Genomic DNA, 24,956 nt, shown 5'->3' with positions numbered 1-24,956 from the left:
CGTGTATTCCGGCCGTTTGGCCAGAATTTTGGCTCCAATTTGGTCACAGGAGGAATCAGCATGGAAAAATGAGTCGGGAGTATGAAATTTACCTCGATCGGCGGTCAGAAATTTCCCCGGTGCGGCGGCGGGTGGCGGCGGCCGGCTTCTGGTTCGTCTTCTCCGGCGAGCGGCAGGCGGCTAGGGTTTGTGGTCTGGTGTGAGGGTTCTATTTATAACCCTTTGCCTTTTGATCTCAGCCGTCTATTTTGTTTTAATCTGGGCCGTCCGATCGCACGCTTGATCTGGGCCGTCCGATCGCGCCTACGCGGATTGCCAACGTGGCCCGTTCCGGAACGACGTGGTCTTGCCACGTGGCAGGTCCCGGTTGGCCGGGACTGCTGACGTGTCTGCCGACGTGGCTTTTTTTTTTTTCGGCCCATTTCCGGGCGCTACAACTCTCCCCCCCTTAAAGAAATTTGGTCCCCAAATTTGCCTCATTACTCTTGATCAAACAGATGGGTATATTGGGCCCTAAATTCTGATTCCAGTTCCCAGGTGGCCTCCCTGGGCGTGTGGTTCTGCCACACGACTTTTACAAATGATATTTCCCGGTTGCGGAGTATTCTGCTCTCTCGGTCCGTGATACCAACCGGTAGTTCTTCATAAGACAAGTCCTCTCGGAGTGGAAGCGGTTCATGAGCCAAGACATGAGAAGGGTCCGGATTGCACTTACGTAGCATAGATACGTGAAACACATTATGAACCCGGGAGAGCTCAGGAGGCAGTGCAAGTCTGTAGGCAGTGGTACCAATCTTTTCTAAGATTTCAAAGGGTCCAATATATCTGGGGTTTAATTTTTCCCTCCTACCGAACCTACTAATTCCCTTGAAGGGGGTGACTTTAAGAAACACCCGGTCGCTTTTCTCAAAGGCCAGGTCTCTCCTCCGGGTATCAGCATAACTCTTCTGCCTATTCTGAGATGTCTGGATGTTCTTCTTGATCTTAACTATCTTGGACGTGGTTTCTTCTACCAAATCTGGGCCAAACAATCTTCTATCGCCCACTTCTTCCCAACAGATCGGTGACCTGCACGGACGCCCGTATAGCGCCTCGTATGGGGCCATGCCGATGCTTGCTTGGTAACTGTTGTTGTAAGAAAACTCTATCAGGGGTAGGTGGTCGTCCCAATGGCCCCCGGAGTCAAGGGCACAAGCTCGGAGCATATCCTCCAGTGTACGAATTGTCCTCTCTGATTGTCCATCGGTTTGGGGGTGGAAAGCAGTACTAAGAGACAGTTTTGTTCCCATAGCTTGCTGGAAACTATTCCAAAACTGAGAAGTGAATCTGGGATCCCTGTCGGATACCACTGTTACCGGAACTCCATGCAGTCTGACTACCTCTCGGATATACATTCTTGCCAACTTGTCCAAAGGATCAGTCATTCTGCTGGCCAGGAAGTGGGAAGACTTAGTGAGTCGGTCAACAATTACCCATATAGCATCATGTCCCGATTGTGCCTTGGGTAGTCCTGATACGAAGTCCATGGTGATATGTTCCCACTTCCACTCTGGAATCGGTAAAGGCTGAAGTAACCCGCCCGGGGGTTGATGTTCTGCTTTGACCTGCTGACATACCAAGCACTTAGATACAAAGTCGGCTATATCTCTCTTCATCCCATTCCACTAGAACCGAGGTCGCATAGTTTGGTACATTTTCGTACTTCCTGGGTGCATGGCGAACCTTGAACTATGGGACTCTGTCATGATGTCTCTTCTTAACTCACTGTCGTCTGGAACACACACTCTGTCCCTGAAACGAATCAATCCGTCGGCAGAGATCTGAAATTCTGAGCTCACTCCCTGTTCTGCATTCTTCTTGCGGGTTATTAGGACGGAGTCGACTGACTGGGCTTCCTTTATTCTTTGGATTAACTCGGGTTAGACTGCTAGGTGGCCCAAACATGTGACTCTCTTCAGGTCTCGCAAGCGTACCTGCTGTGTAGCCCCAATGGACCTACATTCTGAAACCATCAGATGGGCTAGGGTGCCTGCACTTTTCCTGCTGAGGGCATCGGCCACTACGTTGCCCTTACCTGGATGGTATAGGATGTCACAATCATAGTCCTTGAGGAGTTCCATCCACCTTCTCTGACGCATGTTGAGATCCTTCTGAGTGAAGATATGCTTCAAACTTTTATGATCGGTGTAGATCTGAAAGGTCTCTCCATACAAATAATGGCGCCAGGTTTTCAAGGCGTGTATGATTGCGGCAAGCTCCAAGTCATGGGTAGGATAGTTCTTCTCATGATTCTTTAGCTGTCTAGACCCATATGCTATAACCTTTCCATGCTGCATTAGGACACAACCCAGGCCCAGATAGGAGGCATCACTATAAACTGTGTACCCTCCTGATCCACTCGGTAGAGCCAGCACTGGTGCAGTAGTCAGTCGTTTCTTCAACTCTGAAAAACTCCTCTCGCAGTTCTCATTCCATTCAAACCTTGCATTCTTCTTTGTGAGTCAGGTTAGAGGAGCTGCTAGACTAGAGAACCCTTCGACAAACCGGCGGTAATAACCTGCCATCCTTAGGAAACTGCGAATTTCCTTAACTGTTGTCAGCCTTTCCCATCCAAGTACTGCTTCAACCTTTTCGGGGTTCACCGACACCCTTTCCTTCGATATAACATGTCCTAGGAAGGCGGTTTGCTCGAGTCAAAATCCACACTTGCTCAACTTCGCATATAACTTCTTTTCCCTAAGTACCTGTAGGACTTGGGCGAGATGATGAGCATGTTCTTCCCTACTTTTTGAGTAGACTAAGATATCATCGATAAACACGATGACAAATTGGTCCAAGAATTCTCTGAAGATCCTGTTCATTAGATCCATAAAGATGGCCGGGGCGTTGGTTAGCCCAAACGACATAACCAGGAACTCATAGTGTCCGTACCTAGTTCGGAATGCCGTCTTGGGGATGTCTTCTGCTCTCACTTTCACCTTATGGTAACCCGATCGTAGATCTATTTTAGAAAAGACCTGTGCACCCTGCAACTGATCGAAAAGGTCATCAATCCGGGGAAGAGGGTACTTGTTCTTAATTGTTACCTTGTTTATCCTTCTGTAATCAATGCACAGTCTCAACGTTCCATCTCCTTTCTTTGCAAAAGTAACCCCGGGACCCCATGGGGAAACGCTGTGTCTAATGAAGCCACTGTTTTGTAGCTCAGTGATCTGTTTCCTTAATTCTTCCATCTCGATGCGGCTCATTCGGTAAGGAGCTACCGAGATGGGCTGGGTTCCTGGCTGTAAGTCTATGGTGAACTCGACCTCTCTGTCTCCTGGTAGACCGGGCAGTTCATCCAGAAATACGTCTGGAAAGTCTCGGACTACTGAAATCTCTTGGATACGAACTTCTTTCTTGGGCTTTCCTAGTTAGAGGAAATACAAGATTAAGGCACTGGGAATTAAAAAGAAAAGAGTTTGCCATTAGGGGAAATCAGTACCGAATAATTTTATTAACTTGTAAATGGCTCCTCGTTGGGAGGATTAAATACAATCTTTTTGTTAAAGTAGTCTATGGTGGCGTGATACGCCGCTAGCCAATCCATTCCTAGGATTACATCAAAATCTCCTGTGTCTAAACCTATCAGGTCTACCCTCAATTTCCTATCTGTCATCTCCACGGCATATGCCCTGTAGACAACCTCTCCTAGCAATGTCTCCCCCACAGCGGTAGATACAAGCAATAATGAATTAAGTCTATCAGGTGATACACAAATTTTGGAAGCAAGAACATGTGAAATAAAAGAATATGATGCACCAGTATCAAACAAAACATGAGCAATGTGGCCAGAGATAGTATACATACCGTGTACCACGTCCGGGTCTGCATCGGCATCCTTCTGGGTAAGGTTGTAAACTCTGCCCTGGATTGGAGGCCTCCCTTGATTTTGGTTCCTAGGGCACTCCCTCGCATAGTGCTGGGCACTGCCGCATATGCGACAGGTGTTGTTGAGGCGGTAGCAGGGTCGGTCCCCATGATCCCTGCCGCAGTACTGGCAGATCTTCCCACGTGCTGCCCCCGTAGCCTGAGGAGGGGCCTGGACGGCAGGTCTGGGCCTCTTGCTGGGTTGGACAGGCATGGTAGGCGCTGGCCTGCAGAGCGGGGCTGAGGGTCGAGAACTTCCTGCTAGCTGAGGGCGGGTGTCGAAGCTCCTTTCTATGATCTGCACTTTTGCAAGGACTGCCGAATATGTCTCGAGCTCCATCACCAGTAAGTGCTGTCTGATCGCCGGGCGGAGACCCCACTGGAATTTCCTGGCCTTTCGGCCCTCATCCAACAATGTCTCCGGGGCATGTCGGCCCAGCTCCAGGAACTTGCGGGCATACTCCGACACTGTCATATTTCCCTGGACCAATTGAGCAAATTCCATATCCTTTAAATGTTGGATGTGTTTAGGGAGATACTCCGCATGGAAGGCCGCTAGAAACTGCTCCCAAGTAACTGGTACAGGCAGGGTGGCCCGCTTGAGCTCCCACCAGCGTACTGCTTCCCCTACCAGTATGTAGGAGACAATGGCAGCCCTCTGCTCAGGAACTACTCCCAAGGTCTCAAAAGCTCTCTCAGTCTCTGCCAGCCAGTATTGGGCCTCTTCGAAAGAGGATCCCCCTGAAAAAGTAGAAGGGTTCAGTCTCCTGTACCTCTTTATGAAGCCAGGGTCGATCAAGGAGGGAGCGGGGTCCCGAGGTAGAGGAACTGGGGCCGGCTGAAAGTGAACTGGGGGACCCTGTGGTGGCGCCTGCTGATGTGGTGGGGGCACTGGAATGTGCTGGGGCGGCACCTGTTGGTACTGTGGCTGTGGTACCGGATCGTACCGCGGCTGTGGTGCCGGGTGGTACCGTGGGGGAACAGGCTCCTGCCGGGGTGGCTCGGGATCAGCCTGCTGTAGCGAGGGCTCAACCTGCGCTAGTGGAGGAGGTCCGGGTAACTCCCTTCTCTCCTCTTGCCTTCGTTGGGCAGCTACGAGAGCCTCCACCATCTCGAATAGTCTGTCTAAATCCTCCCGAAACGAATTATCTGGGGCCGCTCGGTTTAGTGGGGGCCTTCCTCTCCTCATTCCTGTGTACCTGCATTCACAAGGAATGATTGAGTAACGATATATCGGTGAGTATTTCTCTAAGGCACATTAGTGTAAAGGATGGGTCCGAGGAAATGCGGCTCTGATACCAACTGTAGCAGCCCCAGAAATTTAAAATGAAAATTATATTATAAATATCAAATGCGGAAGCGAAGTCAAAATTTGAATAACATCCCTTACACTACAACCAAAAACGTGCTCACAAAATATAAAAGATTAAACTACCTAAAGGAGAAACTTGAAAGTAAAAACTACGAATATGACTAGGGAGTCTTTAGGCGTCCCCTTCGTTGTCCTCCTGCGGAACCGGCTCGGGAACGATGTCCTCTTGATCTGAAATGATTAAATAAGGAATGAGCTACACTAGCCCAGTAAGGACATCACGATGTCTCACCGTCACGGAGGTAAAGGTGGGTAGAAAACACAAAAAGACCAATGGAGCATAATTTACAAAAAACTCATTTATCAGTAATAAAACCTTTACCATTCACTTACCTTGATAGAATTCATAAAACAATATACGAAAACAATAGCATTATCATCATTATGAAATCATGTAAACTATGCAACATAATACTTATCACGTCCTTGCAATTCAATCTTTACACAATCACCTTTCCTCATTCACCAGCCTACTAGTATCCATGGGGATCTATAGGGTCCGCCGTCCCCATACCCCGTCCGGTATGGGCGCCAAAACTATAAACCTCAATACCTCGTCCAGTATGAGGGTGAAACGGGCCGTCCCCATACCCCATCCGGTATGGGCGCCAAAATTATAAACCTCAATACCCCGTCCGGTATGAGGGTGAAACGGGCCGTCCCCATACCCCGTCTGGTATGGGCGCCAAAACTCATAAGATCTCCATACCCCGTCCGGTATGAGAGACCACAATCCCGATAGGGTCCCCTACGGACCCGGTCCGTCCACCATCTCCCAGGATATCTAGTCAGGCTGAACACATTATACAATTTCCATTTACATAATCTTTCATTCTCCTTTTCCCTCAGTCAACATTATCAATCACATACAAACAAGCAAAACGACAATTTATGCTAAACAGGCAACGTACAGCATCAATATCCAGGTCATTTAATCCATAATCAATAAAACAGTAAAATATGCACACGAAACTATAAAATGAAAACATCGAACCTCATGCTGCATTTAAAACTGTAAAACAGGCCAAATAACAGTTAACCGACAAATACACTCATGCTACATTTAAAACTGTAAAACAGGCCAAATAACAGTTAACTGACAAATACACTAGACTTGGGCTCCATTAGCAACCTTAAGCAATTTCACACATTCGTTGATTCATGAAATACCATTTTATCATTTATTGAACTTTAAAACCGTGATAGGAAATAAGGTGAGGGGTCCTTACACGTTTAGGGGTCCGAACACGGCTTCACAGTGCGCCTACAGGCTGTTCCTAATTTTTCCTGAATTTTTCTCGGGGAACTGAAACGCACTACTGGTACCTGCACGTGTTCCAAAAAAATCCCAAATTAGGCCCAGGGCCCCTTTCGGCCAATATCGCAACTCCGGCACGGCGGCTCCGCCGTGCTCCGGCGACGGTTTGCCTCGGGTTGGCCGTTTTCGGCCGAATTCGGCCACACTCGCATCGGTCCCTGCGAGAAAACAACCCTAGGGCCCTCGGGGGGCCAAAAATCACGGAAAAAATGGAGCTTACCGGCGGCGGTGCTCTCGGGTGCGGCGGCTCTCCGGCAAGGTTCGTGTTTTGGTGATTCGGCTTCGGTCAACCTGTAGAGAAAAGAATGGTGATCACGGTGATATAAAAATTGCATCAAACGGAGGCCGGGAAGGGCTTCATCGGAGGCAAAAATCGAGAAGGGGCGCGGCGGCGCCGCTGGGCTTCGGCCGTGTATTCTGGCCGTTTGGCCGGGATTTTGGCTCCGATTTGGCCACAGGAGGAATCAGCGTGGAAAAACGAGTCGGGAGTATGAAATTTATCTCGATCGGCGGTCGGAAATTTCTCCGGTGCGGCGACGGGTGGCGGCGGCCGGCTTCTGGTTCGTCTTCTCCGGCAAGCGGCAGGCGGCTAGGGTTTGTGGTCTGGTGTGAGGGTTCTATTTATAACCCTTTGCCTTTTGATCTCAGCTGTCCATTTTGTTTTAATCTGGGCCGTCTGTTTTTTATTGAATCTGGACCGTCCGTACATTGCATCTGGGCTGTCCGATCGCACGCTTGATCTGGGCCGTCCGATCGCGTCTACGCGGATCGCCAACGTGGCCCGTTCCGGAACGACGTGGTCTTGCCACGTGGCAGGTCCCGGTTGGCCGGGACTGCTGACGTATCTGCCGACGTGGCTTTTTTTTTTTTTTTTTTGTCGGCCCCTTTCCGGGCGCTACATTTTTAGATATAAATATATCTTTGAATATTAGAAAATCAAAGTTACCAAGTGATAGAAAAAATAATAAAGAGTATAATAGGCTTTAACATAAGTGCATTTTGTTTGATTTTAGAAAGTACAGTAAATTTTATCTCTAAAAAAAATTTAAAAAATATGCACTAAGATTACTGGTATTTTCTCTTTACGCAAGTCTTGATTTGGAGATCCTTACACAAGTTGCTATTTTAATGAATAGTAATCAAAATATGGACATTCCAATTGTGAATTAAAAAATTTGTATAGAAAATTTTAAATTTTCATTTGAGAATCATGAAGTATCAAAATGTAAGATCCAAAATGTTATTCATTAATCAAAACTTGTTTGTATGTCTTAAAAATTCATATTAATTGTAGGTACGTAAAAATATATATATATATATATATTTGTAAAGCAACTGTCTAGATATTATAACTTTAAAAATAAAAAATAAAAATTATCTAAATATTTTCTTACATCTTATCCGAACAAAATTGTACAATTTTGTTCGGTAAATTTTCAAGATTTCTCCATAGCATATTTTTATTCATCTACACAATTTAAAATTTGATTTATTATTAAACAAGACAAAATCATAAAATAAAAATATTTGGCGCAGGGGTTGGTCGCCCTCTAATTTCCAAAACTAACCAACACTTCACAATAAAACACGTGAAACAAAGGAGTAGCCGATCTATTATCCATCTTGTTTTTCTTGTCTTATCTAAGGCTGCGCTTTGCAGGATCCCGGGCATCAATACTAAAATTTTGACACACACACAGGCACAAATTTATGTGCTTGTCGAATTGAAGAGTACTGAACCTTTGAAAGCACTGTAAAATCTCCCCCCCACAAGAAACACAACTGACAGCTTTGCTACTTACATCAAAAACATATATTTTTAAGGCATAATAACACTGTAATTGGGGCCGTGAAAGTATTTTCTAATAAAAAATATAATAAAAACTACAATAATTAAATTAAACTCTATCCCAATAAATTATTACAATTCTAATATCCCAACAAATTATTAAATTCTAAGTACAAAAAAAAAAAAATTGAATTTTTTTAGTTGAGATAGATACAATGAATTAGTATCCGATTTAATTTTTTATTTTATAAAAAAAAAATATGTACGTTAGGTTAGTGTCTTGTGTCATTAGATCCGATGATAATAAAAAGAGACTCGATATATACCCTTCATAAAAAGGAATTTCTCAATCCATGTTCAGCTTCAATCAGAAATCTAACAATTCACATGGGTTTTCCACCTAAGAACTTTAGAATAAAAGATGTGCATAATTCACCAAGGAAAATAAATACATATGAAGGATATGATAAGGACAGTAGACATGAAGCCACACCATCATTTTTGTCCAACCTGTGTAGATTAGTGGTTGAGAAATAGACAAATCATGCCCAACATTCTCCCTTCTCATGTAATAATAACTAACCCCATTTATCCCCGTCAAGTTCTGATGGTTTATCTGCAAACAAAGACAGGAGTAAGCAATACTCTAACCACTAAACAGACTAACCCCATACAAGAACCACATACTAGCTTCTCACATTTATTAAACCATGCCCCACTCTCTTATATCATGTTCTCTAAGCACCGGAGGATCCACACCTGCACTTTTGCAACTAGGAAGATAACATGAAGAATGCTCTTCCTGCAACTGAGCCACGAAGTCCAGGAAGTGATTCTGATAGCAACGATCAAGTTTACGAGCAGAGTATCGTCATTCCAAATAGTTTCCTGGCATTAGCAGATAGCTTCGAGAAGAAAGAACACTCATGGTATGACAATTAGTTATCGTTCAGGCAATTCAGCCTCTCAATCCACCTGGTTAGGAAAAGGCCATGGCGCAACTTGAAAACTTATTTATAAAAAGACAGCTAAAGTACCTAAACTAAGTCTATGTATCCCTGCCAAATGTTTTTGTTTCCTTCTGTTTTTAAGTATTGTCATCTTTGTCATCACCTTTTTTTTTCTTCTATTTCTTTTGTTTTTTCTCCTTCGTTGTCTACTGCAGGTTTGTGACTTCTCAAATCCCAACAGACCTATCAATTCAGATTCAGGACATAACCTTCAACGTCCACAAGGTAACAAACAAACAAGAGAGTATATGGCCTAATATCCAATGCAAAGCAAGAGAGCAATTTAACTTCATAAACACACTTACAGACATGCACTCACACACGCGCACGCGCGCACACACACGCACACTCGCTCTCTCTCTCTCTCACGCACAAACACAAACTAGATTCTCAGGATTTACAGAACATATAAAACTGGAAAACTACTGTTGCTAATTTTTCTGAAATGGACATCTCAAGGTTCTAACAGCTCATAAATTAGAAAAATATCCTTGATAATATTTTCTTCATTATGACGGGAAGAACAGTGTTTATGTAAGAGAAATGCAAGTATTTTCAGTCAAAATATATTGTCATTACCTTAGCTACATCGTCTCTATCTCCTGAACAGTATCCCCTGGTATCTAAATGTGGCTACATCGGCCGATTGGAACATCAGCCTTCCATCTCAAATTTTGGATATGACCTGAAGCTTGAAAATTTCCCAGGTGGACCAGAAACATTTGAGACAATCCTAAAATTCTGTTATGGTCTCCCATTGGACTTGAATCCTAACAATATTGCTCCACTAAGATGTGCATCAGAATATCTAGAAATGACAGAAGAATTTGAAGATGGAAATCTCATTTCAAAGACAGAGTCTTTTCTCACATTTGTAGTGCTTGCTTCGTGGAAAGATACCACCACTGTTCTTAAATCTTGTGAAACTCTATCTCCATGGGCTGAAAACCTCCAAATTGTCAGAAGATGCTGTGACTCGATTGCATGGAAGGCTTTCAAAGAAAACACAGCTGCGGATGCAGCAAATGAGGAAGGCTGGTGGTTTGATGATGTGGCGACCCTTCGGATTGATCACTTTATGAGGATCATAACAGCAACAAGAGCAAAGGGAGCAAAACCAGAGATCATAGGCAAGTGTATCATGCATTATGCAGATAAGTGGTTGCCACTGATGGATGAGCAGTTGGAAGGACTACGGGGATTTGGTTTTGGAAAGAATGAGCTGCAGTTTAGTATCTTGAGAGGAAGAGTAGAAGAAGGCACTATTGGACATAAGGAACAGAGAACAATAATAGAAAACTTAGTAAGCATCCTTCCTCCTCAAGATGGGGCTGTTTCATGTAAGTTCTTGTTAAAGATGTTGAAAACAGCAATGGTGTATTCTGCATCACCAGCTTTGATTTCAGACCTTGAGAAAAGAGTTGGAATGATGTTAGAAAATGCTACTGTGAATGATCTTTTGATTCCTAATTACAAAAACGAAGATCACGGAAGATTGCTTAAGTGAGTAATCTGCACTCTCTCTAGATAATGTAACAATACAAACAGGTGAGTTTAATCAGTTACATTAATTTGAACTGACCTGGATTTTCATTCATAATCCAGTTCCCCTGAAAATTGCACAATGCACAACATAGATGTGGTCCAAAGGATTTTGGAGTATTTCTTGATGCATGAACAACAACAGCAACAGCAACAAAAGACTGGGAAAACTAATGTTAGCAAGCTCTTGGACAATTACTTAGCCGTGATTGCAAGGGACCCAAATCTCTCCATCACTAAGTTTCAAGTTCTAGCTGAAGCATTGCCAGGAAATGCTCGAACATGTGACGATGGTCTCTATAGAGCCATTGATACCTACCTCAAGGTTATCCATTATTCCACTCTATCCACTTCTCATGAAGCATACTAATGCTTTATGATCTTGTAACCTAATACTTTTTCAGACCCATCCTTCACTATCTGACCATGATCGAAGAAAGCTGTGCAAAATAATGAACAGCGAGAAGCTCTCACTTGATGCATGTACACATGCTGCACAGAACGATCGATTGCCTCTCAGAACTGTCATCCAGGTATTTTCTTATCCAAATATTCCTAATAATGTAACATTCCGCAAGAATTATAGAAAATTCAGGGTAACATTAATAAATATACTTTCTAAAGAAAGAGTTATATTCATATAAATGTGAGTTCAAAATAAACCACAAAACCCATAGTTAGATATAAGTGTTTAGAATGCAAGGATAGAAGCATAAAATTCCAAATGTCAAGAGACCCTTGAAGTTCCTATACAAGGACAAAATAAAGATGTATTTTTGTTTGAGACGGTCGGCCAAGTGGTGGGGTGGTGGAAGGGAAGGAAAGAGAGGAATTCATTATATTAAGTTGAACAGAGAGTAGGTATCCAATGAATGGCACATGTATTTGCGTGAATTCCTGTTCTACAAATATTTAGTTACAGAATTTATCCACATTCGCCATCCCAGTATTTTAGGGAACAAACATTTGGATAATGAAGGTCATCCATGGTGGTACCCTTAAAACTAATCAATTAAAAGTGGATCTGAGAGCAGGATTCCCAAACTAAAATGCTCCAGGAATGAGTAACAGAGTTAAGCAAGTGACTACAAAAGCACTTATTAGACATAGGGTCAATATGTTCGGTATCAATAGAATATGCTCATCATATAACACTTTTCACCCAAGGAATAGAGGCTGAGACATGCAGGTGCTTTTCTCGGAGCAAGTGAAAATGAGGATGGCAATGCAAGGCAAGAAGCCAGAAGCACAAGGTAATACTTCGGAGCAGGAGGAAAACCAATCTTCCACAAACATGGAGATCAAGACCCTCAAGGAAGAACTTGAGAATGTAAAAGCAAAGATGGCAGAGCTTCAAAATGACTATTCTGAGCTTCAACAAGAGTATGAAAAGCTCAGCAACAAGCACAAGAATGAATCTGGTTGGAGTTTGGGTTGGAAGAAGATCAAGAAATCTTTCTATATAAAACGAGAAGAAGAAGAAACTGGAGACGAACAGCAAAGAACAAACCACACTACTAGTAGAGTCAGCTTGAGAAGCAGACTATCAATGTCCTAATTATTTTATACATCAAACATCCTTTTACATATGTTTTTAATCCACCCAAGAAGCCTCAAATTTCATCATGCATATGTCAAACCAAACTTTGACTGGTTTTGTAAAGATCAATGGCAAAGTCCACAAACATTAAAGTTCTTTGCCTATATATGTAGAATTACTTAGCTTAGCTTCATCAAGATATACAATAAAGCTTGATGCCCAGCCTATTGTTAAACTATAACAAAAGTTCCAAAGATAAAAGAAGCCTTGTCTAATCAAACGAGTAAATTATATGTTATTCTCTCCCATGGGCGCACAGAACCTTAGCATTCTAACTCCAAAATCCATGCAAGCAGAAATACATGACTAGCAAATCTCATAGAAGGTTTCTAGGGGAAAAAATTCAGGTCTAGAACTTGCATTGTATACCAAGGCATTGGATTAAAAAAAGAATTAATAAAAATAATACAAATATTTGGTCAGTTCTCGTGCATCTCTAACATTCCAGGCTATGAAAATGGGTCATGTCCAGTGCATATAAGCTACCATTTCAAGGGCAATCCTTCATATCCTACTGAAACAGCTCCCATCCACTTATCAGATCATATCAATCACATAAACACCAAATCTTACATCATTAGCCTCTTATTAATCCCATACGAAGTTGGTACAGAATAATAACCCGAAAAGGCACACCAAAAGAAGAAAAAAAAAAGGACGTTTGTCGACAGCCCTACCTTACACTCCTCATGCTGCTCCATGGAAACTTCGCCCCAGATGCCATGGCCTCCTTGTCACCTCTACCACGAAATCTACCTCTCTCATTTCCACTACTCTCTTTGTCCTTCTCATCAAGCCAATGTTTCTTCTTTCCATCCCCTTCCTCCACGAAGCTCGACCCCTTCTCCTTGCTTCGCTTCTCTTCCTCTATAAACCTTATAGGGAACAGATCCTGCGATATCGACAATGGGTTCTTCAGGGTGACGTAGGCTTTCTTGTAGTCCGGTTTTGCAATTAACAGGCCCCCACGCTTCTTCTTCTTCCCTTCCATGTTGAGCGTGCGGACCTTGTCAACCTCGAAACCGTAGAGAGATTCGAGAACGCGCTTGATCTCGATCTTGGAGGCTGACGGAATTGTTTTGAGTGCGATTTCTCTGATGTTGGTGAAAGTGTTGGGCATGAGGAGCTTAATTGGTAGGTTTGCGAAGTGAACGACTCTTCTTCCAAGTCTGCTTCCCATCTCTAGAGCTTTTTGTTCCCTCTGCAATTGCTTGCTTCTGAAGGAGTGAGGAGAGAGTATGGAGGTTTTCGCGAGGGTTTTGCTCCTTTGGCGTCAGTCGCTCTCGCAGGCTCGAGTTTCTCTGTTTTGCGAATTCTGGGGTTTCTGCTTTGGGCCGCTGTTCTATCTAATGAGTTGGTCCAGAATTGTACAGATAACAATAGATATTAATTTTTTTTTTGTAAATATATTAAAATAATATTTAAAATGTAATATTTACTCAATTTTATGATTAAAAAAAATATATAATTTGTAGCTATTCAGTTAGAAAAATTAACCAATAAACTGTAGCTTCTCTTGACAACGAGGTTCATGCACGTGAAAAGTTCGATTTTGGTTCAGAATCAATATTTTGAATAAAATATTTGAAAGATTATTGGGTAAAATGAGATTTGCAATTCGTATATATAATTTTAAAAATTAACTATGTAATATATAAATCATAATTAACTCAAAATATAAATTTATTTTTATTTATAAATTTTAAACAAATAACTAGTATTAAAATTTATTTTTATATTTAAAAATTATGCAATGTATGATTTAAAGCCAATTTAAAACTGTATCTTTAAATTAATTATTGGGTAAAGTGGATAATATTTAAAATTTTATCTTTATATAATATATATTTATAATAATTATTATATATTACCAAAATTAATTTATATTTAAAAATTGTAGAGCATCTGTGTTATAATTAATTAAAAATTAAATTTTGTTTTTATATTTTAAATTTTGAGTAGATAATGTTAGACTTTAATAATTGTAATAATATATATTTATAATTAATGTTGATAATATTATTTTTCTTTTTAGAAAAACGAAAATATTATGTGATGTTCTCTTAAAAAAAAAATCACCATTTGCAGAGTTGGAACATCCCGTACTCACATGCAAGGGAATGGGAATTCAAGCCCTATGTACTCTCTAACTGAGGTTTTAGTCCGCTTGTTCTTAAGAATTCACTAATTAAGCAAAATTAAATTACAACTCATATTACCACAATATATTATACATATATACCATTATATATATAACTAGACTGTGTTTTATGATTAGAAATATAGGATGTAATAAAGAGCTATAGTTTTAATCACATTTATTGTACTATTTTATTTTCTTCAACTTATTCCATGTACTCTTAAATCCTTATACTTGTAAAAATAACTCATATTAGTCTTAATTTGTTATTTTTTGTTATCATTATTAATATATTATTTACGTATTAGTCCTAATTTATTAGTTTTTGTTACCATTATTTATATATTATTTACATATCATTAAATTTGATATGTAATATTATTTAATTAACTATTTTTCATATCCAATGTTAAGTGGTACGGGCAAAATATCTAACAATAATTTTTTTTTAATTTAATAGAAAAATTAAAAATCAAAATTAAAAACCAACTGGGTTATGTTCATATCTTTTTCTCAATTCTTTAAACTCCATTAATGGAAGGCATACATCTAGCAGCTTTCAAACATTATGTTTGATCTTTATGTATCTCAAACTAGATAACATAAAATTTTAACCCCCAATTATAATAATAAGAAATATGATATGATATTTAATAAAAAAAAAATTTAATCAGATAACATCGCTTGTTAAAATATGATAACACGTGATAGATATGCGACAATTATTAATAAATAATAATTAATATAAATAACTTTTAAAAGTACAGAAATAAAAAAATAAAAAAATAAAATTTAACAAAATAAATTAGTACAAGAATTAAAAATATATTTGAACTAAAAGTTATATCTATTAAATTTGCCAACAACATTTTTTTTTTTTTTAAATTTTATATATTGAGCTATAGGCTTGGAATAGAAGTACAACTCTGATGATTTGCTTCACAAAGGAAGACATAGAGGTTTATTAATCACAATCACGCCCTTTATGCACAAAATAAAGTACAGTAGAATTTTATTTCATAATTTCTTCATGTTGTGCTATTTATTTATTTATTTAATAATATATTGTAACCCATCAAGCATTACCACTGTTTTTGCTACAATATGGCCAGCGTCCTGCATCAGTTTATGCCTTCTAAAGAGACCAGATAAAAAAAAAAAAAAAAAATTTCTTTCAACGTTCATACCAATAACCACTGCATAAGGAGCTTTATTCAAAATAAAAAAACATTACACAAAGAGCATGAGACTACATGAAATGCCCTTAGTTTATCCTATTTGTTATTGCCAGAACAAATATCAAATTCGCGTCTCAATGAATGCAAGATGTAATGTGACTTCTAGACAACCTACAATTAGGGGTGAGTACATTTCTAGAATTTCTGGTTACTCTCTTACCCCGACTACATAAAATTTGTGAAACTGGATGAAATGTCTATTAGCTGGGCTATCATAATACCTCCCACCTTAGACTGTCACGTTTTTTAAGATTCCTTTTTCTTAAGTTGATATGGATATTTCTGGTATATTGAAATGCTGCTGATAACAAGCGGAAGAGCAAGGATGCAGTACAATGAAGGCGGTTCCCCTTCAAAAATGAACTGAAATAATGCTGTCACGAGAAGTGCTGAAACAATGACAAACCCCTGCATGCATTTGACCACGCATGTATTATTTTAGAATAATTTAGATATCAAAAGTCAATGGAAAAGAAAAAAAGAACTGATTGACCAACTTCGAAGTTTCCGATTGAAACAGTCTTTAGTTTACCAAACTTGGAAAACTAGTTGTCATGGGTCTTGTTTAATTGAAGAAAACTGTTTTAATTTTTTATTTCTAATTTTATTTTTTTACATAGCAAACTAGTAGTTACTGAAAGTAAAAGAAAGATTTGAAAATGATTATAACACTGTGACTTGAGTTTGCAAAAGAACAAACAAGTTATTTTCAAGCTCATTATAGTTTCATTACTATTTTTTTCAAACTCATGTTATAATTTCACTATTATTTTTCAACAAATATATATATTTATATATAAACATGTATGAAATAGTAAGTGAAAATTCAAAAGATCTATATATTTAGAACAGCTTTCTTCTGACACCCCAACCCGCACCCTGTCTATACATGTGCAATGGATTATGTAGATTTGAGATGTATACAGGAAAATTACTGATAACAAGGTCAATACTCTTACCTTTCTAACACCACCAGCATAGCTTGTAACCAGGCCAACAAGAATTCCACCCAGAGCATTGCTTAAGACTGGAATCTGAAACATAAAAATGAACAAGTTTGTTCAGGTAGACCAACTTGCCTAAAGCTAAAGTCTGTGCGCAGTTGCAGGTGGAAGATGAGCAGCCTCATAGCACAATTTTTAGGCTAAAGCCTAGAATCACCATGCAGATATCAAGAAAAGAATGGTCATATGCGATTAGCTTGGGAACAAACCAGGCATCATCAGGAACACAAGCAGAAAAGAGAATGGGTCCATAACAAGCAAAAACCACTTAACACAAACATACACCTTTCGATATAGATGATTGTGTTGACTTTACACCTAATGGGTAAACCAGACCATAGAGCAGATTTTGCTTCACTTATAAAGACATAGCTTTAGAGCTGATAAAAAAGAGATATAGCATCAGAGGACTGCAAAAAAATAAGAGCCCGTATCTTTTTTAAGTTTTTCAAAACTAGTAGTTGAATGTAGTCTTCCAATTCCAAGATATACACCACCTTCTCAACAACATGCATCAATTAGGATAGGTGAAAATTCAAATATGAAAGAGACGATTACCAGAGTAAGTGGAGTCCAACCATAGAAGAATCCATATCGCCTGATAGCTTCTCCATCTGGAGATTTAAAGGTGCTTGCCAACAAGCACAGGCTTCCAACAATTGACATTTCTACGGTCATCAAGTAAGATGAGTGTTTCTTGACCTGTATAAAAAGGCCTAATAAGAAACAATAATAAACCTGGCAGTATTACAAAATGTTATTCGATACAAAGAAGACAGGCAAGTTAACTAACCTGAGAAGCCCACTGACAGAGTGATGAAGCCAGGCCTGAAAGCACAGAGGCAATCAAGACTGGAACAATTCCATAAAATAAAATTTGATCAGGGTTGCTACTAGTAGAACCCTTATTAGATCCTTCACCAATGCTTAAAAGAATTGCTGCCATGATTAATAAGATTAAGGCCCCTATTTGTTGAACTGATTGCCTCTGCCTACATAATGATATTGGAAATTAGGCTCAATAGAGGCTGCAGAATAAGTTGGTGATATCAGAAATTGTTCTCAAGTGATTAGTATGTCTGAAAATTTAAGAAAATTAAGTTTCCTCCTAATTAAATCTGCAAATCATTCAAATGTGCAGAATCCATCAGAAGATGGATATATAGAATATAATAATTCCTTTTAAAAGTGCAGGTTTTACAAAAATTAATATGGAAAGCTAAATAAGAAAAAAGCAGAGAGAATCTGGCTTCAAACCTCAGGAGTGTACCTGCCTTCACTTCAAAAAAAAAAAAAAAGCAGACAAATTATTGTTTTCGGAAGTTTTTTGAGAAAGAATTCATAGTATGATGTCAGTTTTCCATGGAAAAGGCTTGTTTCAAGTTATATAAACGATAATCATATTTTGCCAAACCTTCTCAAAATAAGCACACACACACACACACACGCATATGTTACATGACTTGTACATAAATAGTTTTCAAACTGTAAGATCACCTCATACATGGTATGACAGAGAATTAACAGCTAAAATATGATTACAAAATCACAAGATGAGTCAACAAGTAAGTTGAGAATGAAATATAAGAACTATTGATATAATTTCCAGCTTCCTTTAAATTGCTTTCCATCAAATATGAAGCTCAAAGTTCCATATAACAGTTGATGCAATTAAGATATAGAAAGATACCTCAATATTATATATGTAAACAAAGCAGTGAAAAATATTTTTGTCTGGTTCAACATTGAAAATGTAAGTGAATCAAGATTCCGATAAGATATCTGCAGCAAACTGTTTTGCAAAGCGTAAATTGCTGCAGGAAGGCCAGAAGCAGTCAATGAACCCACCAAAGTCCATTCACGAAAGTACCGCTTCAAACTACCTCCTTTTGCCATGAGAACTATAGCACATATCACCTAATGAGCACATGAAAAATACACACGTTTAAAGCAGAGAGTTAAACTATATGAATTCGATTTCATACCGAACGAAATACATCCAAGAATTACCTTTGCCAACTCACATATCAAGACTGACGAAGTGACAATAACTTCTCGCCTGTAGAAAAAGTCATATTAAACAATTCTACTTCAGATAATGATGTAACATAAAAACATTTTTTGCCAATTTAAGGATGGAACCATTTCACATAATGCAAGAAAGTAAATTATCCTATACAATGTGCCCAGATGCTAATGTCCATTAGTAGCATTAAGGATGCAGAGCTATTAGGTATCTGTTGATGCCATAAAGATATACTTCAATTAGACTTTTATTTATCGATTGATCGATTTATTTAATCTTGGTTCTTTACAACCAAAGCACCTATGGTATGAGCTAGAATAAGACAGGTGCAGACCAGTTAAACACAATCCATTTAACATTGTGAACCTCAAATAAAATTAAAAAGAAAAAGTGCAGCCAAAAAAATTAAAAAGAAAAGGCAACACCCAACATTAAGCTTGGATTCTCATCATATCTAAAGAAGCAACAAGTGCAGAGTAATCTTCTACTAAAAAATAAAGCAGCAACTGACAATATAAAAGTTTTAAATCTTAAACTGAGATACTAATAAATCCCCTTACGAAAGCACTAGAGCACCTCCTGGTTAGATGATATATAAAAATACCTACTAATTTAGTATTTACTTTGCGTTTTGTTAAAAAATTTCAATTTTAGTAAATACTTCCAGGAAATAAAATAATTAAAGTTTAGTTAATAGTAATTGGAATAATACAAATAGAGAAAAAGAAATGAATGAAATTAGCCCTCAAATTCAAGTAAATTTTAGTGAAAGTTAATAGGAATAACACAAAACAAATACATTTGCTTAATGAAATTCGCTATCAAACTCGACTAAGTTCCATGTTAAATTTAAGTCAGTTCTTTTGGTGTAGTGTAAATACAAATTTATTATAGTGAAAGTGAAGCTGTGATTAAATTTTCTATATCAAATAATTACCATGTAGAAATAGAATGAGACCAATGGATTCTTACTTCTTATATAACACTTTAACGTTATTTAGAGATGTACATGATACTGTCTAATCAAATTAGGTCTCATCGCGGTAAGTTCCGTTGACAGGAATCTATTATCTGAGAAATAAGCCAAAACATGTGTTCCAAATTGCAAGTTAAGAGAATAAAGATAAAATGTTGCTTCACGCTGCGAAAAACATTGATGCCCATTACGCAGATTATCGCTCAATTCAAACAGGCTCGAAAGGCTAATCGAATTTGCAAGATCATTTAATTGAGTAGATATTCAAACATGTCAAATCATAAGCTAAAAATTCTAGCTAAATTAATAAATTGTTGCAAAACAGAGAAGAAATCAGCTTCAGTCATGCTCTAATCAATTGAATAATCAATAAGTACCTTGTGAAACGCTTGGAGATCAAAGGCTGAGCACCATATTGAAGAGTGAGCAAGATGGAGTAAAACCAGACACGTTGATTCATTTTCTCCGCGCTAGGGCTCGAGCCTTTCGACCCTTTGGTCGTCGCCATTGTTGGCAAGTGGCGACCCCCACAGAGCACGTCTATTTGCTATTCTTTTTCTTCCACTTTCTTCTTTTCCTTTTCTGCGATGTTTTTGGTAAATAAACACTGCGGTTCAGAAATGATTCCTCTCTTGGCCGGAGAGAAAAGTCATGTCCCTTTCAAACGTCGTCGTTTTGTTCAGGAGCGCCGAAATGGCAAGCGGAGAATGTGAAAGTTAGTCTCACGCGCGAAGGACGGGGTAACGAACTACGCTCCAAAGACAACGTCTCATAAGTGACGCGACCTTCAATGTCATAATTGAACTTTTTGTTAATAAAATAATAATTATCAACATTTTAAATTTATTTAAAATTACTTTTGAATATAATGTTAGTCTAAGTTATTATACAATTTACAATTGTTTCAGGCGCAAAATTTTCAAAATTCTGTAGAAATAAATTAACTATCAACGCTCATTTAATTTATAAATAAATTAAATAAAAATATTATTTATAAATTATCTTTTACGCTCTTAGAATTTATTTTAGTCAAAAGTATGATAGGGGAAAAAAACAAACTAGCCTGCCAACAATTTGAGCTTTTCCCCCTCCAAATTCTTAATTTATATTCTATTTTTTTAAAAAATTTAATAGAATCTAAAATGCGCATATTTAATTTTATATAAAATTGAGATAAATTTATAAATAAATTTTATATGTTTTGTGATTCATTTGATAAGTATGTAAAGATAAATACATTGGAAGCCAACTTTGTTTTTTGCGAAATAAAAAGTGGAAACAAACTCTTGATAATAACAAATATTTTCTAAAAATACATTAAAAATCTCTTGGACAAACTACCAGACTTAACCTTTATATAGAAAATAAATTAAATACTAAAATAACAATATAATAATTAATTAGATTGAATGTTGTTTTTTTTTTTTAAAGATGATCATATCATAAAACCATTAAGATACCATTAGATTCATATCCAGAGGAAAGCCCTCCTACACATGAAAGCACTCATGGGAATGGGTCGACTTTGCAATAATATGCACAAGTACATTGGCTTTCTTGTCAACCCAACATAAAGAAACATTAGGTCTACGAGATAGAAACAACTTACAATCATCAATGATAAAATTAAAGGTTGAACAATATACTTCTTTCGAATTCAACGTACAACAAACATTATGTTAAGTTTGTAGTAAGGTTTTGTGAAGAAGAGTTGAGTTTTCTATTAAACATAATTGCCTAATATATAGGCGAGTAAGTTTATATGGAAAGATCAGAATTTTCTTTACTTAAGTCTCCGGAAATCAAGGCTAAGATATATACAATATATATGCAGGATATATTATACATGAGATATGAGGAGATCGCCTGAGAGAAAAGATCGCGTTCGAGACACGTCATTATTCCCATTCAAGTTGGTGCATGAAGGTTGTGCATGCCTAACTTACGAGACATGTATTAGAACTAAGATCGTCTGAAGGCTTTTGTGAATATATCAGCAACCTGATCGGAGGAATGTACATGTTTTGTAGTGAGACGACTAACCAAGAGTTGTTCTCGAACAAAGTAGCAGTCGATTTCAATATGTTTTGTGCGTTCATGGAAGACCACATTGGAAGGTATGTGTAATGCAGCTTGGTTATCACAGAACAGACGCATAGGTTGACTCATAAAAACTCCCAACGAAGTAAAAAAGGATTTTAACCAAGATAATTCACATGCAGCTACGGCCATAACATGGTATTCATCCTCGGCGGAGGAACGAGCAACGGTAGGTTGTTTCTTGGCATTCCAAGAGATCAGAGAATTTCCTAACTTGATGAAGTAGCCTGTAGTCGATTGACGAGTGAGTGGACAAACGACCCAATCAAAGTCACAGAAGGCGGATAGCTGAAGGGAGCTATCTAAAGACAAGAAGATGTCATTACCAGGACTGCCTTTGATATAGTACATGACGAGAAGGACAACATCCAAATGCTTTTGATGGGGTTCATGAAGAAATTGAAATAAAATGTGAACGCTATAATAGATGTCGGACTGAATGATAGTGAGATAAACAAGACGACTAACTAAATGGCGGAACCAAAAAGGATCAACTAAAGGAGGACTGTCGGGGGGTTGCTAAAGTGTGATTTTACTCGATGCGAAAATCTGCTGGTTTGGAAGCTAGTAAACTAACTTCAAGCAAGATGTCAATAGCATATTTACGTTGTGACAGAAATAGACCAAAGAGTCCACGTGCAACTTTGATGTCGAGAAAATATTTTAACTTGCCAAGATCCTTAATGTGGAAACACCCATTTAGGTTGCGTTTGAAAGAGGCACAAGCTTCGGGATTGTTCCCGGTGATGATTAAATCATCAACATAAACAAGGACAGAGAGAAAGATACCCTGACGATGATAAGTGAACAAGGTATGATCAACATGTGACTAGAAAACGTTGTAGGTGCGTAAGGCGGACGCTAAATTTGCAAACCAATTTCTGGGAGACTGTAGGAGGCTATATAATGATTTTCGCAAGCGACAGACCTTATTTAGACAAAAAACGAGGTAACTTAAGGGCAGACGCATGTATATTTCTTCCTGAAGATCACCATGTAAAAATGCATTGTGTACGTTGAACTAGTGTAACTCCCATCCTTTGACCACATCAACAGCAAGTAGGGTGCGGACATTGACCAGCTTGGCGCTTGGGGCAAAGTCTTAGTGTAATCGAGGCCCTCTACTTGAGTGTCACTGCAAACCACGACACGGGCCTTGTATCTTTCGATGGAGCCGTCCGAGTGGTACTTAATCCGAAAGACCCATTTGGAGCTAACATGTTTCTTTCCAGGAGGAAGATCTAAGATGGTCTAGGTGCCGGTTTGTTCCAAAGCAGTAATTTCTTCTTGCATGGCAGCGCACCACTTAGGGTCGCGAGTAGCCTCCGAATAGTGTCGAGGCTCAACACCAGTGGTAACAACAGCTAAAAAATGAGTGTGTGTAGTAGAGAACCGATCACAGGAGACATAGTTGGCTAGTGGGTACCGATTGTCTATTGAATGGCTTCCACTGGATGCCAAAAGATGATCTAAGTGATAGACAAAATCTTGAAGTGCAATTGGGGGGCATTTGGTTCTCTTACCACGACTCAAATCTATTATGGAAACATCGACTGCAAGTGGGTCAGGGGAATATGACTTAGACAAAGATGGAGGGGGGCAATGTTGACAGGAGCTCCCTCTGTCGAGGAAACTAAACTCGAATAATGTCAATCCCATTGAACAACATAAAGCAAAGGAGAGTGAGACAAGGACCACAACCCCAACTCTTTATCGGGGAGAGTATGAGCAAAAGGGAAGACAGTTTCTTCAAAGAGGACATTGCGAGATATAAAAACTATAAAGTTTTCTAGGTCTAGTACCTTCCAACCCTTCTTAACGTATGGATATTTGAAGAAGACACAACGACAGCTGTAAGGAGCAAACTTATTAGTTTTCCGAGGATGTGCAACAGCATAACAAAGACATCCAAAAACCCGAAGATGGTTATATGCAGGGGAGGCAGAAAACAGAATTCATGTGGAGTTTTGCTGTTGAGAATAGAGCTAGGAGTGTGATTAATAAGATGAGTGGCTGTGAGAACACATTCTTCCCATAGCTCGAGTGGAAGATTGGCTTGAAAGTGTAGAGCCCGTGCGACTTCAAAGATGTGTCGATGTTTTCGTTCTACTCGACCATTCTGTTGGGGAGTGTCTACCAGCGATGTTTGAAGATGGAGAATACCAGCTGAAGCATAAAATGACTGCATCGCCCAAGACTCAAATTCGATCTCATTATCACTTCGGATGATCTTAATAAATTTTTCGAACTATCGTTGGGTCATTGAGCAGAAATTGTGAAGTAAACTACTGGCCTAGCTTTTATTAGTTAGCAAGTAAACCCATACTGCTCGACTATAATCATCAACAATGGTAAAAAAATAATGATCTTCGAAAAGTGTACAAACACGATACGGTCCCCAAATGTCATAATGAATTAATCTAAAGTATTCTTTTGTATGAGTACAACTAATCAGAAATTAAAAGTGTGTTTGTTTGGCACGACAACATACATCACATAAATTATTATCTTTTGAAAAATTAACATTAATACTAGGAAGATAAAGTAGCTTTCAGCGAGAGGGATGACCCAGCCGTTGATGCCTAAGAGAATAAGACTCCAGAGTAGTCATAGTAGAAGCGGTAACCACTGGTAGAGGACAGAACAAGAAAACACCCTTGTGTGGTTTACCTAGACCAATCAGGTTCTTCGTAGAACGGTCTTGTATAACACACATATGAGGAGCAAAATTTATAATACAATTTGAATAATTTATTAGTTGCCCAACAGAGAATAAATTGACCGAGATGTGTGGAACAAATAAAACATTGCAAAGGAGGAAACCCAAGTGAAGCAACACCATTCCCTCTTTTATCGTTGATGTCTGCATGCCACAGGAAGTCCTACTAGAGTTGGAGCTATGTAATGAATGGCAGAAAATAAAGCTATATTA

The 24,956-nt window shown here is 38.8% G+C and overlaps 3 protein-coding genes across 11 annotated transcripts; 1 reads left to right on the top strand and 2 right to left on the bottom strand.

Moving 5' to 3' along the window:
- Positions 1-8,689: 8,689 nt before the first annotated feature.
- Positions 8,690-13,893, bottom strand: LOC110814660 (Ribosomal protein L23/L15e family protein). 5 transcript variants are annotated; one of them, XR_015821581.1, is made up of 5 exons: positions 13,218-13,892; positions 10,981-11,432; positions 9,978-10,806; positions 9,087-9,363; positions 8,690-9,004 (listed from the first exon to the last, which is right to left on the bottom strand). XR_015821581.1 is itself a non-coding variant. In XM_088222697.1 (2 exons), exons 1-2 carry the CDS (start codon positions 13,718-13,720, stop codon positions 9,001-9,003), a joined length of 507 nt encoding a protein of 168 aa, XP_088078823.1. In that variant the 5' UTR covers positions 13,721-13,892; the 3' UTR covers positions 8,690-9,000. The 5 variants fall into 5 exon arrangements, 1 of the variants encoding a protein (XP_088078823.1); XR_015821578.1 differs by lacking the exons at positions 9,978-10,806; positions 10,981-11,432 and having other exon boundaries at positions 13,218-13,893; XR_015821579.1 differs by lacking the exons at positions 9,978-10,806; positions 10,981-11,432 and having other exon boundaries at positions 9,087-9,276.
- On the top strand, positions 9,175-12,702 carry DOT3 (Phototropic-responsive NPH3 family protein). 4 transcript variants are annotated; one of them, XM_088222693.1, is made up of 6 exons: positions 9,175-9,317; positions 9,554-9,623; positions 10,009-10,901; positions 11,004-11,265; positions 11,345-11,473; positions 12,130-12,702. In XM_088222693.1, exons 1-6 carry the CDS (start codon positions 9,175-9,177, stop codon positions 12,496-12,498), a joined length of 1,866 nt encoding a protein of 621 aa, XP_088078819.1. In that variant the 3' UTR covers positions 12,499-12,702. The 4 variants fall into 4 exon arrangements, with proteins under 4 accessions (XP_088078819.1, XP_088078822.1, XP_088078821.1 ...); XM_088222696.1 differs by having other exon boundaries at positions 12,114-12,337; XM_088222695.1 differs by having other exon boundaries at positions 9,179-9,317; positions 10,106-10,901.
- Positions 13,894-15,647: 1,754 nt separating the features above from the next.
- On the bottom strand, positions 15,648-20,559 carry LOC110814650 (Nucleotide-sugar transporter family protein). Of its 2 annotated transcripts, none has more exons than XM_088223295.1 (7): positions 20,302-20,559; positions 18,933-18,981; positions 18,613-18,839; positions 17,716-17,914; positions 17,481-17,624; positions 16,878-16,952; positions 15,648-15,815 (listed from the first exon to the last, which is right to left on the bottom strand). In XM_088223295.1, the coding sequence occupies exons 1-7, from the start codon at positions 20,430-20,432 to the stop codon at positions 15,807-15,809; spliced, it is 834 nt and encodes a 277-aa protein (XP_088079421.1). In that variant the 5' UTR covers positions 20,433-20,559; the 3' UTR covers positions 15,648-15,806. The 2 variants fall into 2 exon arrangements, with proteins under 2 accessions (XP_088079421.1, XP_088079420.1); XM_088223294.1 differs by lacking the exon at positions 15,648-15,815 and adding an exon at positions 15,865-16,326.
- Between the last annotated feature and the right edge of the window lie 4,397 nt (positions 20,560-24,956).

Source organism: Carica papaya, chromosome 6 (assembly GCF_054855325.1).
Source record: "Carica papaya isolate Zhongbai chromosome 6, ASM5485532v1, whole genome shotgun sequence".
Lineage (NCBI taxonomy): Eukaryota > Viridiplantae > Streptophyta > Magnoliopsida > Brassicales > Caricaceae > Carica > Carica papaya.
The sequence above is the reverse complement of the archived record's forward strand: the minus strand, read 5'-3'. Positions and strand labels throughout refer to the sequence as shown.

Coding starts and splice junctions, on each gene's coding strand:
- DOT3 (XM_088222693.1), top strand. CDS start 9,175: ATGAAGAATGCTCTTCCTGCAACTGAGCCACGAAGTCCAGGAAGTGAT. Junction 11,266..11,344: donor CCATTGATACCTACCTCAAG/GTTATCCATTAT, acceptor ATACTTTTTCAG/ACCCATCCTTCACTATCTGA. Junction 11,474..12,129: donor CTCTCAGAACTGTCATCCAG/GTATTTTCTTAT, acceptor TGAGACATGCAG/GTGCTTTTCTCGGAGCAAGT.
- LOC110814660 (XM_088222697.1), bottom strand. CDS start 13,720: ATGGGAAGCAGACTTGGAAGAAGAGTCGTTCACTTCGCAAACCTACCA.
- LOC110814650 (XM_088223294.1), bottom strand. CDS start 20,432: ATGGCGACGACCAAAGGGTCGAAAGGCTCGAGCCCTAGCGCGGAGAAA. Junction 18,840..18,932: donor TGATATGTGAGTTGGCAAAG/GTAATTCTTGGA, acceptor TGTGCTCATTAG/GTGATATGTGCTATAGTTCT. Junction 16,327..16,877: donor ATGCTGGTGGTGTTAGAAAG/GTAAGAGTATTG, acceptor AAATGCATGCAG/GGGTTTGTCATTGTTTCAGC.